Source organism: Labrus bergylta, chromosome 24 (assembly GCF_963930695.1).
Source record: "Labrus bergylta chromosome 24, fLabBer1.1, whole genome shotgun sequence".
NCBI classification, from domain to species: Eukaryota; Metazoa; Chordata; class Actinopteri; order Labriformes; family Labridae; genus Labrus; species Labrus bergylta.
The window spans coordinates 13,035,233-13,051,473 of NC_089218.1; the positions used below are offsets into that span (position 1 = coordinate 13,035,233).

Consider the following 16,241-nt stretch of genomic DNA (forward strand, 5'->3'; position numbering starts at 1 on the left):
GGTCACAGGTCAACTTCAAATAGGATTCAAACTACAAATGAAGATTCATTTGCTATGCTGTGATCTCTCTCTCTCTCTCTCTCTCTCTCTCTCTCTCTCTTTCTCTCTCCTTTTCTCTCTCTTTCTCTCTCCTTTTCTCTCTCTTTCTCTCTCTCTGCCTTTCTCTCTCTCTCTTGCCCTCTCTTTTTCTCTCTCTCTACCTTTCTCTCTCTCTCTCTCGCTCTCTCTCTCTCCCTTTATCTCTCTCTCTCCCTTTCTCTCTCTCTCGCGCTCTCTTTCTCTCTCTCTCTCTCCCTTTCTCTCTCTCTCTCTCTTCATTTCGCTCCTTCTCTCTCTTTTCTTGTAGTTGTTCCACAGAGCAAAAACAAATGATGCTTCTTTCAGCTGTTGTGCAGCTTAAAGTAGTACTTATGTAAAAAACATTTTTTTTAGTATTTCAATTTATTTCTTAAACCCGTGATTAAAAAATGCTATCATTGAGAACTTTGCCTTTATCATTATAAATATATATAAACATGGAGCATCAGTCAGTCTGTAGTGACTCCCTTCAAGTCCCGGTGCGTTGGTGTGGTCACTTCCCGTCTATTTTTTTTTTTAGAACTTAGACATTTAATAATTATCTATTTTTATCATCCATCTTAATTTAATTTTTTTATTGAATTCATTTAATTTAATTTTTTTATTGAATTCATATCGATGTGCATCATTCTGAACAAACTCCCCGGTTGTCAATCACTTTTCCACTCCCGTTTAAAACACTTAGAACTGCAGTTTAATTGGTGCTATAAATGAAGATTGAGGCTGTAATGTGAAGATCAGACACTAGGTGGCACTACTATTCAAGTAGAGAATTACTAAAGTAAAGTGTGACTGTCTGATAGTTACACTTAAACTAAAGTGTTCAATAAAGAGAAGAACTGCTTATGAACTTGTGATCTAACTATTCAATGCAATAACTAAAAGTAGGCTAGTAGACTTATATCTGTTGAGTATTATGGGATGTTGAAATTATGTATACATGAAGGAACATACTCATTTTTAAGGAGGTAAGTTTCCCCTTCTACTTTTGATGTTTGAACAGTTTTAAAGAAACACTTTTGTGTATGATATTTGTTTTAGTGTGTTTGAATCACATTGTTGTGAAAGAGATAGAGTTACATCCGGATTAAAAAACGCTCTATTTGTCTTTTCTCTTAATACAAGCCAGATGTTACCAGGGCTGCCGCTGTCGCTCACTCCGCCTCCGACCAATCAGAGCGCGCCTAGACTCCTCCCCTCCTCCCCTCCCTCCTCCCCGCTGAGTGCAAAGGAGGAAAGTTCTCCTCGCTTCTCCCTCTGTTCCCTCCTCATTCAGCCCGGCTCTCTGTTCCCTCCTCATTCAGCCCGGCTCCACGATGCAGAAAGGCCAGCTGTTGTCCGCGTGCGTGCTCTGCTGGAGCGTGGGCGCGTGCGTGGTCACGGCCATCCAGAGGTCCGGTCTGTTCCCTTATGGCTCTATGAGTGGAGATATGATCCTGGCAGAGGGCGACGATGAAACGTCCAAAGTGCTGACCCTGCCCAGACCTTTCTACTTCTATGACTCCCAGTTCTCCCAGCTCTATGTGAGTACTCATTCATCCTGTTTGCATGCTTCTTCATCACTGCAGGATGTCAAATTGTCTTAAAAGTTACATTTTTCACATGATGTTTGCAGCTGTTGAATGAGAATAAACTAACACTGACAAGAGGGGTATCTCACATGGTTCATTAACTTTGTTTCCTGTTGAATTCAGAGTCTCATGCTGCACTTTTGAAGAAATACATCTAAACATTTTCTAAAGGACTGAATGAATAATTCCCCCAACAGAGCTCAACAGGCTGCTGATGGATAACATCAGTATGTCTATTTTTAAACTTAATTACAGTGAACCCAGGGCTGCAAGAAGTATTTCAATGAATCAGAATCAGAATCAGGGTTTATTGCCAAGTACATTTACACATGTACTGTACAAGGAATTTGACTTGGTGTGTTGGTGCTAAACAATTAACAAGGAAATAAAGCAGAACTAGCAACAACTTAAATAATACAGTATAAGAAGATATTACAATATATACAATTGAATTTAAACATGTAAAATATCAAAAATAAAAAATGTCCAAAAGGTGCAATGTAGGAGCTGTGCAGTTGACTATGAGAAAAAAATGACAGTTTCAAAGTGTAAAAACATAGTCAGTTGCATCTTATTTTGCTGCTATGTTTCGACTTTTAATGAAAATCTGAACTGAAAAGAGCTGAACTATGAAAAGTGTAAGTACTCATCATGCACACTGGTCCCTGAAAGTGTTCCATTATTATGTCACTAGTGATGAGAAGTGACTTACAAGTACAACACGGAGGTGCAAAGTTGATATTTGTACAGTTTAAATTTTTTTTTGTAGTTGACCACATATTGTAATCTTTCTTCAAGTGTATATAACCCCAGGGGTCCGCGAACCATACCTTGGGGGACCTCGGAATAATTTACAAACAATTGTAAAAGTGTGATATTTCATTGAAAAAGCATATCTACAAACTGGGACCTCTTGCACCAATAAAATCAGCTGTTTTGTCCAATACTCCCGCCCACTTTAGTTTTGAATTCTGATATGATCGTGACATGTCTGTCACTTCATAGTGCGCAACGATAAAAAAAAAAAAAAACTCAAAACAAAAAACACCTCGGAGCCAACATTTTCTCAAAGTTTATAAAATGAATTACTTGGAAAGTATAAATGTAGTCTAATTCTATCGTTGCAAACTACTGCATAGTACATTATTACATAGTATTAATATATGCTTATCAACTTTATGATAATGAGGGGGGTCCTTGGAAAAACATCTCACCTGAAAGGGGTCCATGGGCTAAAAAAGTCTGAGAACCCCTACTCTAAGGAGCCCAAGAGGTTTCTTCAAGAAGTCTTGGTGGTTTATAGGGAGGATCTCTGGGTTCATTACGTGGTTCCTGGGGACTATGAGGAGGTTTTATGAGGGGATATGAGTTCATTAGGAGGTTTCCTGGGTTCAAGGCGGCCTTTCAGATTTCCCCCCCAGAGGAGGTTTACGATGGATTCTAAAGTATTCAGGGGGTCCCAGCTTGTCTGCAGCATCTGGACTAATGGTGGACTCTTTCTGTTTCTAGGTGGCCACCAATGGCATCATATCGGCGCAGGACTTGCCCATGGAGAAGCAGTACGTCGACGACGGCTTCCCCACAGATTTCCCCGCAGTGGCTCCGTTTCTGGCGGACGTCGACACCAGCGGAGGGCGAGGACAGATCTACTACAGGGTGACGGAGACGCCCAGCGTGCTCAACAAAGTGGCCCAGGTCGGTTTAAGCATTTAATCAAGAAACAAGCCAACACAACTGTGTGGTTGGATGTCGACTTCAGACTCTGTTCTTTGTTATTAACTACCAATCTTCCTTTTTCAATTCATCTTCCACTAGTTCAGTCCACTCTACATCCTTTTCTCTTTCTTTCCCTCGCTCATTCATTGATTCATCTGCTCACCCAGGAGGTACATCGAGGGTTCCCCGATTCTAAATTCACACCCACACACGTTGTGGTGGCTACATGGGAGAACGTGGCGGCATATGAGGAACAAAGTCGACACACTGGACCTTCCAACAAGGTGAGATGAACTGCTCTATTGCCAAGTACATTTACACATTTACACACAAGGAATTTGACTTGGTGTATTGGTGCTGAACAATTAACAAGGAAATAAAGCAGAACTAGCAACAACTTAAATAATACAGAATAAGAAGATATTACAATATATAAAATAGAATTTAAAAATGTAAAATATTTTTTAAAAACTCACAAAATGTAAAAAAGGTGATTTCTGATTATTCCATTGTGACGTCAGAGGTCTACACATCCCTCAGATGAGCGTTTAAGTTCTTGTGAGAGACAATCCCAAATTCCTGAAGGATGTGCATCACTTGTAATCAGCCAAGGGTGGGGTGCCCATTTGTAATTCCTCTTCCCCTCCTAATCTGCCTCTTAACCTTTCCAAGCGGTTAGAGGTCATCTTTTAGGGTCATCAAAGTGCCTCCCAACTCATTATCCCCCCTCCTCCAATTCACTCACAGGTAGACTCGCAAACACGCTCGGCCATTCCTGCTCACACGCTCTGTTGGACATCACTCCCCTTCCTGTTAGTAAGCCAAGTACAGACGCTTTTATCTAAAGCGATGTACATCAGAGAGTAAGTACAACACAAGCAAGGATCTAGAAAAAAGGGAACAAAGTCAGTAAGAGCAAACGATCAGCTTTGAGTCTGATTGGACACACAGGTGCTGACAGGAAGTGACCAGAGGCAAAGCACAACATTGAGGGCAGTTCTTGAGAGCTCTAATCAGTATAGAAACCATCTTATAAGTCGTCGTTATCAAACAAAAACCATCGTCATTACCATCATCATCATCAATAATATGGAGACCATCATCATTAAGTTAGTAGGTATTCATGAAAGAGCTGGGTCTTTAGCTTTTTCTTAAAGGTGCAGAGAAAGCTAAAGCACCCAAACACTAGTAAGGAACCTTTTTTCAACTCTCCCACAACCCCTTAAAGGGATGCACACTTCACAGTTGCACTTTATTTGACACATCCATCATTTTCTTGGGATCGTCCAACATGTAATTTGGTTCTAATTAAAGGGGAAAATTGGAAATTTCAGGCGGGAAAAGCACCATTTAAAACCAAAGCAAGTAACCCTTCATTATTCACTTGTTTATATTTTCACTCCCTGCATTTGATGAGATTCCTAACTTAAGACAAATGTAACAATTTGTAAGTATGGATAATTGAATGAACCATGATAAATAGCATCTTTAGCTTATGCTAGCAAGTCTTTAGATAATTAAAGGGCCGCTCAAGTCATTTAGTGTTACACATCCATAACGTTTGGGCACTAACAAGAGACACATTTAAAAAGAAAGAGCCAAAAACAAATGAATCAGGGGCACACTGGTGGCGCAATGGTTAGGCCACGCGTCCCATGTGTTGAGACTCTCATCTCAAGCAGTAGGCCCGGGTTTGCTTCCACCCGTGGCCCCTTTCCGCATGTCATTCCCCGCTCTCTCTCCCTGGTTTCCGACTCTATCCACTGTCCTCTCTCTGCATTAAAGGCACAAAAAGCCCAAAAATAAATCTTAAAAAAAACCAAAAACAAATGAATCCACACCAAGATATCCCATTTTTAGCAACTACTACATCCAAAAACACTGGATCCTGTATTTCCCATAATGCAACTCACCTGCTTTCTTGCATTGGAACCTCCCCAATTGCATACAATTTTGAACTACACATTCTTAAGGTGTTGAGACATCATGAATCCCGTTACCACTAGGACATCATCAGCATTATGTGTTGAACGTTCATATAAACCTAAAAACCTTCAACGTTAGCAAGAAATGAAATGAAGCTTTTCAAACAAAGCTTCAAGTAGAGGAGCACTTGAATCTTTGGTTAAGTTATTCTCTGGGACAGACTCCAAGTAAAGCCTCCTGAATGTATCGATCAAACAAACATTTCTTTGTTGTTCCTGGTTTGTAGTGTGTGGGGTAGAGGGCTGAAGGGAGTGGCAGATTTAAGGAAAGCCCCCCCCACACCCCCCCCATCTGTTTGTCCTTTTTCTAAAATCTCAAGGTCTGGTTTATTTTACGCCTCCTTTGAATTCTGATTAATGAAAGGCAAACAAATCAGTCATTGCTTCTCAGGAGTCTATCCAATGTTGACTAAGTCCTTCCTTAAAGGCTGAATTCCACTTTTTGAAGGTGAAAAATGTTTTATTATGTGCTCAGAGGGGGGGTGTTGTGTGATTTAAAGGGTCTGACTGGCCTGTCAGATTGAAGTAGTCGGGGTCCCAGCTGGGATTTACTTCAGTGGGTCCCTCTTAGCGCTGATAGCATCTCCCTTTGAAGTGATTAGCCAGAGGTGCTGGGTGGGGGTAGTTTGGTATGTGTGTGCGAACTGATTAACCTGAGGTGTGTGTCAGGATGTATATTAAGGTTGACGAGGTGGGGTAGCGTTTTGGGGGGAAGGGAGCAGAGTGTGTGGTGTTTTTGGGGGCCGGATACTGAGATGAGAAGAAAAAAAAACAGGAATAAATAGCGATGGAAATGAGAGCAGAAGAGAGAAAGTTCACATCCCTAAGAGGTGGGCTTGTGTATTCTATGAAATGAGTCTAAAAGAGGCTATTATCATAATTGGAAAGTAATTACTCGACTCCAAACCTAAAACACACACTCTGTTGTATCTGCTACCATGTAGCTCAATTTGCTAATGACCAGAGCCATTTACACCGAGTCTGGCCTTCTGTGTTGATGTTATAGGAAGTGTTTTCCTTTCAGCAGCATTTGCTAACCATTCCTCACATTAGTTCACATGTCATGTTTGTGAATGCTGTGGCACTCCTATAAATGCTAATATGCTAAGAAACTGAAATATTAGCTGCAGAATGCTACATGTGGGCTCTGACAGTAGAGCTGAATTGGGCCAGAAACTAACTGCTTCTTTTCTTTAATTGCTTAAGAAGCAAATTTTCTAAAGAAAAACTGACATTTCATTTTATATATATTTACCACAACATTACCACAGCAAAATTACTATTACTCATAAAAACACTGCTTCTTCAAATTGATTACGTAAGGAGAGCCAATTTTAGCCATACTAGCAACATAGCTCTAAGATTAGCATAGCATATTTAGATAGCATATTTAGCTAAATAGTCAAATTTTAGTTAGTATATAAAAAAATACAAATAAATATATAAATAAATGTGTTACAGATTGTCATGTAATTTGCACGATCCTTTCCGGTTGCTGTGCTCATTTACATCTGTGTAGTAGAGCGGGAAGAGCAGCTAATCTATGGCTATATGACAAGCTGAAGCCAACATATAAAAATAGTACTACTTTGTATTACCAAATACTAATTCTGGTGCGGACTAGAGGGGGTGATGACCTTCAAATGTTCAGTGGACATACCTAGTGCTAGAACGCCTGAAGACCCCCCTCCTGGATGATTATATAATGCACTTCTTCCGAATATTTTACAGTGCATAACAAAGACAATAAATAGTTCAAAGCTTACTGCTCGATGTTATTGGGGGCTTTGTGGTGGTGATGCATTCCAAAAGGGGGGCTCATGATATGAAAACACTGAAATGGAGATGGTATGTGTGGTATGTACACAATATTGCATATGTGTCCTCAAGTTCCCTTGCTGAGAGTATTACTGTGTCTGAGCCGCCCTCAGAGTCTCCTCAGAGCTATGTTTAGCAGAAAGTGAAAGTGTTGGTGGTTGAAGAGCTTTGTGCTTAATATTTGTTGTGTGAAGGTCAGATGAGGCAGACTGAATGATTAGACAGACTTCTCTGTTAGATGTCTTTTAGTGTTATTTGTTGTTCTTAATGTGGGCCTAGCAGTGACACAGGGAGAATCCCTTAAATTATGTGTTTAGCTTTTATAGTATGTTATATTGTTCTTACAACTGTTTATACTGTAGAAGAGAAACACAAGGGTTAGCGTCATCATGTTGTGGCTTTGCAGCTCAATAATTTAGCCGCTAAAACATAGACTACAGTTTTTTCTGTCTTAACTAATTACTAGTACAGACGTCTTTCTTTCATTTGTAATTGTGGGAAAGACGTTCATGTTGTGAAAGCTTGCAGGATTTAAGAAAAGCGGTTTTGGTTTTACCCACCATGTGTTCTTGAGTGGATCAAAAAGCTCCTACAAAGCCCTGACGTTGTACAATTTCCTGAAGATTCAAAGAAAGCAGGGAATCCTTTTTGACTAGAGCTAAAGTTAAAACAGGCATGTCACCCCCCAAAAGAAATTCATACAACAACAGTGAAATACTGACTGCACTGTTCCTGGCCACAAGCCTGGACTGTGTGAGTGTGTGACTGTGTGAGTGTGTGTGCCAGTTCCCACGCTGTAGGCAGTTCCGTTTGTAGCACTCTGGTGAGGCTGGCAACTGGACTGCAGCTGCTCTCCGTCTCTCCTGGTGCCTGTTTGCAGCTGTGCTGCGGCCGCAGAGCTGAAAAACCAGCGACCAACAAACAAGTGTTATACATTCATCCTAAACCTCCCTCTCTCTCTCTCTCTCTCTCTCTCTCTCTCTCTCTTTTTTGGGATGTTCCTGGCCAACCATAGTGGGATGCCGCTTTACATAATTATAATGTGATTTGAACCATTTGCTACAGAGCGTTGAGTCACTTATTTGAAACACAGACGAGATGAGTTCAGCTACATTCCCCTTAAGTCATCAGCTGACTAGACTAAACTATATAAAGACAGAGTAAACCAACTCAACACATAAACAACACTAGACAAGACCAAACACAAGTCAATATGATGAGACTACACCAAATGAGACATCATATTGCTTCCACACAACACCTGCTCTGTGTTAGCAGCAGCTGTCAGGTTTTCAAAGGTGTAATTAAGCCATCATGTCATACAGGCTATGCTACATGTTTGTGTATTAACAGTTCCACATTATGGGAATGTTTTCTTCTTGTGACTTTCTGTACATGCACGATGTTAGATGAGAAGATCGATGAGTGTTTGCTAAAGTTTAAATAAAGTTAGCGCTAGCTTAGCATTAAGAATGGAATGGGGTAAAGAGTTAGCATCTCTCAAAGCTCATCCATTACATTTTCTGAAATTGTTTTATCCAAACATAAACTGTAAAAACTGTATCTTTAGAGTGAGTGTCTCTATTTGTGTCCATTTTACTTTAGCCACAACTTGTAACCTGCTTTATCAATGCCATGTTATTACGTTAACCTTAAAGGTGTTTTTAGTTGTAATGCTAAAATAAGCTAATTTGTTGCTTCATGATTCTCAAATATATGGAATAATTGTTTAAAAAACACCAAACAAACCATTAAAAAAAACACCAACAGAGAAAGAAACCTTTGTATCTTAAAGTGGAGCTAGCTGAGCTTAGCTTGGACACAGGGGTAAACAGCAAGATTGTCCAAAGGAAAAATGTCAGCTTTATTAAAATATTTTGACACATTTTGACTTCTGCCTAATGCTATGCTAACCTCATCTTCTCGGACTATAGACTATTTTTTTGCGAGAAAGAACACTTCTTCACCTTCAAACCTCATGTGTTTTCATTGACTTTCAATGCAGTATTGTAATAATTAAAGTGTGTTTAGTTGTTTGTGTGAACTAACTGAATGAACTTTCATTTTTGGCTGTCGGGTGTTTACAGACTTCAAACCTCCAGCGAGCAGCAGACTGATGATGTTACTTAATCCTGACAACAAACATTTGTTAGTCCCAGAGACAATTCACGTCTGTGCGTGTGTCTGGTCAGTGTGAGGAGACTCTTTTAAAAAAAAGGTGTGACAAAACCCTGTGGGAAGGGCGAGGGTTGTGGGTGATGGGGGGGAGCACACATGTACTGAGGCACACACTCTCTGAATGCCTTTGATGTGTGTTGCCTACAATTTGTTTTCCTCCAGCTGTGAGGCTGCTTCACACAGACCGACTCAAACGCAGCAGATGACCACACAGAAACGAGGAGGGTAGGAGGGGAGAACCGCAAATTAAAGGAACAGTTTGACATTTTGGAAATGACACTTATTTTTCTTACTTGCTCAAAGTGAAGTGAGAATGTCCATACCACACTTGTGTCTGTCACTAAAGATTGTGAGACGTGGCCGTGCTAGCCCGGCGTCTGGAAATTTAAATATTTTGTTTTCATTATGAAGAATAAAGATCCCTGTAGTATTAAGTATTATTTTGAGTGCTAGTTTTACAAATATATTCACTGTTTGTTTACATTTTGGTGACAATTTGATACTGAGCAGGCGTCATGTTTTAAATGTTCCCAAAATTGAGTGGGATAGCATGCTATTGCTAACATTTGCTAAACCGCACCAAACGACTAGTAAAGCTGAGGCAGATGTACCCATGCAAACAAAAGTGAAGTGACTATCAAAGCCATTAGAATTCATCTCTGACCATCCAATCTAATGGTTGAGATTCTTCAGACACAGTTTTTTTTTCCATAGGTGCAATAGTTTTGAAGGAAATCATTTTTGTCTCCAATAGTGAACCGGACCTATGGCCTCTCTTCCAACTATCCCAACCCCCCCCCCCCCCCCCCCCCCCCCCCCCTCATCCTTTTATCTCTCTATCTGTCCAAAGCTCTCCCCCTCTCCCTCCTCCTTTTGCTTCTCATCTTCTCTCTCCCCTTTCCAGGAAGAAGGAGGGGCAGTCGGGGAGAAGAACACAGACATTTAACAGGGATATTAAGGACAAAGAAAAAAAAAAGCAGATCCCCTCTTGTAGTTCCAGCTTCTTCTCCTCCTCCTCCCTCCTCACTAATTGCACAAAGCCTGGGGGCTGCAAAGTCCTACCCTCCCACAAACAACAAGATAGTTTAAAGATGTTGATGTAAACAATTAAGAACACACACATACGTTCACAGGAGAGGTACTATAGGTGGAGGGACATCTGTGTTATATAAGTGTGTCTCACATTGTAACCATGTCTGCTTTGAGTGCTGTAACATCATCATGAAAGATGTCCAGACACACAGGAAGACAGCTGTGGAGATCAACATCTGGGGCTGGGGGCTTGAGATGTGTGTGTTTGTGTGTGTGCATTTCTGGGTCCATGTTTTGTGTGTTTGTGCAGATAATGTGATTCTGTCCCAAAGGAAAACAACTTGGGATCACTCGCAGTCTTCCCTTCTTTCACCAAATCTGAGTGTTTTCTAAATGTGGTTTTTGGCAGGATGAGACAAAAGCGCCCACTGACATTTAGGAAATAAAGTTCCTGAAGTAACAATCCAATGCAAGGAAGTTCACTGATTCATCTGATTCAGTGTATTTACTTTATCCTAATTCACCCAGAATAGATGTTAAGAAACCCACATACTGTGGGGTCAGTATGTAAATAATCGGCGGTGGTCGGAAGAAGGGGGTTTGAAGGGTGTGAATTTTAAACATGACTCCCAGCGGAGCAAGGGACGGAAGAGGAGGAGACAAGAGGGGAGGAGGAGAGAGGAGGTGTGAAGTTTAAATATGAGGTGTGACTGTTGGAATAATTTGGAGATGGTTGAGTGGGGTTGACTGTGTACACACACAGGAGGTGACCTCATCTCTTAAACACCAGAAGAAGAAAAATATGTTTAAGACACATTCCTGAAGATTAAAAAATATTCTTAAAGGTCCTCTTAGAAATCAATCTGTTTAGTTATTTTTGCATATTGAAGGAGTAATAATATATAGATTAAAGGTGCACTATGCCATTTTGGTGGAGAAATTTTAAAGTTGGAGAAGTGTACAGATTCTGTGGTATGTTCATGTTCTAATGTTCATAACTCTATACACACACTTTTCTAATAGGAAAATGTGGTCCCTATAGTCTGAAGATGAAATGCTATGCAAGAAGTTATGGTGAAAGCGTAACTCTCCTGGTAGCTTTTTAGCTCCAAACAGTTTTCCAGGGATCCATTTTTTCTTTGAGTAAAGTTTGTGTGTTCAGTTCAGAAAATATAGCAGAATTGTTTCACTTCTCCAACTTTCAAATTTCACCACAAAATCTACATAGTGCACCTTTAAAATCATGTTCATGTAACTGTTGCTGAACAGTGACCCCTGTGGCAGTAAGAGGTTATTACACGATTGTTGTACATGCAACTCTTCTACATTTTGTAAAAAGAAAATCAAGAAATGTGCCTGAAAAATCACAAGATATTTTTAATCAAATAAGCGTTTAAGTTATTTTGTAAGTGTAGAATTGTGTGTGTCCCTTTAAAGGTAAAATGTCTCAATTTAAAGAGCTAAAATTAAACAAAAATTAACTTAGAAAACAAAGACGAAGGAAGCATAGTGACAAGATTTAAAGTCATGCAGTTTTATTAAAACCCTATCAATCTGAAAGTTGAAAAACAAAACAAATAGAATCAAGATTTAACAAACTTTATGCATTTATTTTCTTTCTTCTTAAAGGCTTTAAATGTAATTTTTCACACTTAAATGTAATATAAATCAAGTATATCCTCTGAAAATAACTCTGTGAGTCATGACTGTCTACAATGGGTGTAACACCCGAGACCCACTGTCTGTGATGTTTTCAGAGTTTTCAGAGTCCTATCTTCAGTTTGTTTACATCGCCGGGACGGCCGGCTGACTCCTCCCCTCACGTATAAAAGTTGTTTAATTGAGGGACTAGAGAAAAGAAGAATAACATACTGTACTCACTGCTTAACTGTGTTTCTAGATCACGCTCATTTCAGGTAAATTTACATGCAGTGTGAAGATACGAGCATAATAAAGATCAGTGTGCGAGTTGTTTTGGTTTCATGCTGGTGCTCAAAGGCGACATCTACTGGATCAAAAAATCACATATAAAGCCTTTAAGCCCCAAAGCCTCTACTTCATCAACGTGCAGAGTGTAATGCGTAAAGGTCTACACTTAAACTTCCTGTTTCCTTTCAGTTTCAGATAAACTCATCTCTCTTATCTCTTTACAGGTCAACACGTTCCAGGCAGTCATCGGTTATGATGAGACAGACTCGTACATTCTCTTCCTCTACCCTGAAGGTGGCTTGAACTTCTTTGGGACACGGCCCAAGGTAAACTGTTCCACACAACACACACACAGCTTTGATATATTTTCAAACTCATGATACTGAGGCTAATTACTGAGGAACATTTTGTTCTAATTTTTTGCATATTTGTACCTGTAGGAATCGTACAACGTTGAGATAGAACTTCCTGCTAGAGTCGGCTTCAGCAGAGGAGAGATCACCTATTTAATCTTCTCTCGAACTGAGGGTCCTTACTACAGTGTGACCAGCGATGAGCAAACTGTGAAAAACCTCTACCAGTAAGTACAAACCCTCAACGCTGCCTTACACATCTGGATAAATATCAGAATGAACCCTTAGAAGTAGCTAAGCAAATGTTAGCGCCCAGTGTTTTACTATTCATATTTATGAGTCAGAAAGCTGTCTTTAGTTTTAAACACTTTCTATAGCTACAGAGAATCAAAATAGCACTACACACAGTCAAGCTATAGCCTAGTAGTTAGCTAATTACCAACTAGCTAGCAGTCAAATTGAGCAAAGCAGCCATTGTTTGTTAGCTGTTAGCTGCTGCTGCAAACGAGCAGCTCACCATTAAATAAGAGGTTTTTGTTTTGGATAAATTAAAGTCTTGTGTTTTCTTTACGATTACCTAAAAAGAGAGCTGCTAACAAGTTAGCATTGTTTGCTAGTTGCCAAACTGACGCTGCCCAAAAAGATAATTCAGCAGCTTGCTAGCAAAAAAAGAAGGGTTTACCTTCACCTTTGTCTTTGACAAGGCACTTGGTTAAGCTAGTAGTAAGTTCATTGCTACAAGCTAGCAGTTTCATCGAGCATGGCAGCTGTTGTTAATTAGCTGTTTGGGGTTGTTGCTAACGAGCAACACTGCTGTACTGCTAGCCTTAATTTCATGCAGTGCTGTGGGGAACACGTGTTTATTTAAAGAGTAAAGAGAACAGTTTGGCTAGCTAAGAAAATGACCTCAGTGGTAGAGTCAGAACTGCTACAGTAAGTGCTCCTGCTGCTACGCTGATGGTGTGTGAATGCGTGTTAAATGGAATTGTACCATTGGGAGGTTGGGCACTTTATGTAGCAGCCTCTGACATCAGTTTGGAGATCTGGTGTGAAACGCTTAGAGTCGTCTGAAGACTAGTAGTACAAGTCCATTTACCATTAGCTAGCTAGCTAGCTTAAAATAGCCTTTACATTCATCCTTGTCTAAGAGATACATGGCTTCTAGGCTGTTCTTTGCATCTTATATAAAGCATCCTTTCACAAGAGCTGAAGTGTGATCTCAGGGAAAAGCCCAGGTTTAATGGATAAGTCTGATAACAATATGAATCTGTGATGTTGGAAATGCTCAAAGCTTGTTTTCCTGCTCTGTAGGGTCGGTAACACCGGGATACCAGGTGTTTGGCTGTTCCACACTGGAAACCGCTACTCTTTTGACAACATTGTTCCTGCAGCCATCGGTGGCATCCTTGCTACACCGCCAGCTGGAGGACATGGTCTTTCTCTGGTAAAAAAAAAAACAACGAAAAAACAATTTTTTGTTACAATTCTGAATTGCTTTTTTGTGACACATTATGCTAATCACTCCTCTGATTCGTCCAGGACACCACCACCCCTGAGTACGCAGAGTTCGAGGAATATCCAGACAACACTTTTGACCCCGACAACCAGGAGGAGGAGGAAGACGATGATTACCCTCTGACAGGCGGGGACCCTGAATTCCAGCCCGCCCCCGCTGGTGGGGACCAGCCCGAGCCCCTTCAACCAGCGAGGCCCGACGCAGCCTCGTCCCCTTCAAAGGATTCTAACCGGCACGGCAGTGAAGATGTACCGCTGACGTCTGAACCCCGGTACAGTCCAGAGCCGGTGGAGAGGCACTATGCTCCACCTAGTCCAGAGCAGACTCAGGACCAGCAGCCACAGGTACCACCAAGCAAGGATCCCATTGGCCAAAAGTAACCATAATGTGTGTTGTATTGTGTTTTGCATTAAGGAACATTAAACATGAGGTTTCTTACTGGCTTTGAGTCAAACAACCCCCAACTACAAGCATTTCACAGCTACTAGACGGTTTATCTTCAGGATGCAGACAGTGGTGTGGTGTGGCATCAGATCAAGAACTCTCAAACATCACTGATTGCATTTAATAAGAACAAAATCGGAGACATTTTAGCCGCGGTTCAAGCAGAGTTTAGTAATAACGATATGTAACTAGAGCTGCTTTTTTTGTAAATGTTGTGGTTTTACTGGAACGCTGTTTTGGAGACAGTCAAAGCTGCCATCATGACACTGAACACTGTATACAACATGTTAAGTATGCACAGATCCTAGCTCATCTGGAGAGAGTTACAAAAGAATTGGATTAGCTCTCAATAACAACAACAAAAATAAAATGACATATTCCCTTCTGCATGTGTATTTGTAGGCTCCTCTGGAGGTGGTGGATGTCTACCCCCCCCACAGGAACGAACCCCCTCTCTCCCCCGGAGGTCACGTGGTCAGCGTGGATGAAGACGATGTTGATTTCGACACAGGAGGTAAGGGACAAAACCAAATATTGCACATTATTTGTCCATCTTTCCAAGCTTTTGAAACAAAATGAGCAAACACATCAAACTTGAACAGCCATTCCAGTTTCTGCACATCTGTCCGCCCCAATAGTTCAGGTTTTACTTCATGAAACAATAATTCTCTTAAATCATAATATTTTGTACAATGCAAAAGAAAATGGGACTCAATTTCAGCATCTCACAAAGTCTGTTTTCTCCTGGAATATTTTTGTGTATGGTAGTGCGTAGTTCTCTACAAAACCGATGAATGGACGGTCACTTTGAGAAACAGAAAGGTAACTTTACCTCGCCCTCTGCTGCAGCAGCTGGCAGCACAATACAGCCGTTGTGCTGGGGCAGCTCCCAGGTGTGTGTGTGTGTGTGTCCTGCACTCCCTCCCTCGCAGCTCCTCCCACAGGCTTTTTTGCTGTAAATAAGAATGAGTCCTCAGTCAACCTGCCCGGTTACATAAGGCTCAGAGGGTCTCTTGGAGTTGCATGTTTTCTTCTTATTAAGTCGTTTCACTCACTTTGGAGTGATGACATTTTTTATTTTTCATTAAAGGATGCTGAGAGAACTTTCTGTCAACGGTTTGACATTTCTGAAAGTTTAATACAGAAGTTTTTTTTTAATCCCCTAATCAGCAGCTTGTGGTCTCATGAAACAATAATTCTTGATTGTTGTAATTAAAAAGGATATTTTAGAAGAGTTTGTTTTGAAGGAAGCGTGTGTGTGCAGTGTACTTGGTTTTACTGTTCATGAAATTGATTGAAAACATAAAAAAAAGAGGTATTATCATGTGGGATTCCCTCAGAAGAGCTGGCACAAGTGTGTTTAAGAGAGAGTGTGTGTGTGTGTGTGTGTGTGTGTGTGTGTGTGTGTGTGTGTGTGTGTGTGTGTGTGTGTGTGTGTGTGTGTGTGTGTGTGTGTGTGTGTGTGTGTGTGTGTGTGTGTGTGTGTGTGTGTGTGTGTGTGTGTGTGTGTGATGCCCCTGGAGGATGATAGAGTTCTGCATCTTGATCCCAAATCAGCTTTTTACCCAAATAATAAATTTAAAAAAAGATAGCAATGCACACTGGAGAGAGCAACATGTTG

The 16,241-nt window shown here is 40.7% G+C and overlaps 1 protein-coding gene across 1 annotated transcript in view; it reads left to right on the forward strand.

Moving 5' to 3' along the window:
• The first annotated feature begins 1,340 nt into the window (after positions 1-1,340).
• The window catches only part of nid2a (nidogen 2a (osteonidogen)), a 41,211-nt gene continuing 26,310 nt past the window's right edge, over positions 1,341-16,241 (forward strand). The window contains exons 1-8 of the mRNA XM_065951821.1: positions 1,341-1,601; positions 3,159-3,344; positions 3,533-3,649; positions 12,532-12,633; positions 12,748-12,887; positions 13,972-14,104; positions 14,200-14,520; positions 15,023-15,134. Coding sequence (XP_065807893.1) covers positions 1,395-1,601; positions 3,159-3,344; positions 3,533-3,649; positions 12,532-12,633; positions 12,748-12,887; positions 13,972-14,104; positions 14,200-14,520; positions 15,023-15,134 — 1,318 coding nt within the window. The 5' untranslated portion in view covers positions 1,341-1,394. The remainder of the gene's footprint in view (positions 1,602-3,158; positions 3,345-3,532; positions 3,650-12,531; positions 12,634-12,747; positions 12,888-13,971; positions 14,105-14,199; positions 14,521-15,022; positions 15,135-16,241) is intronic.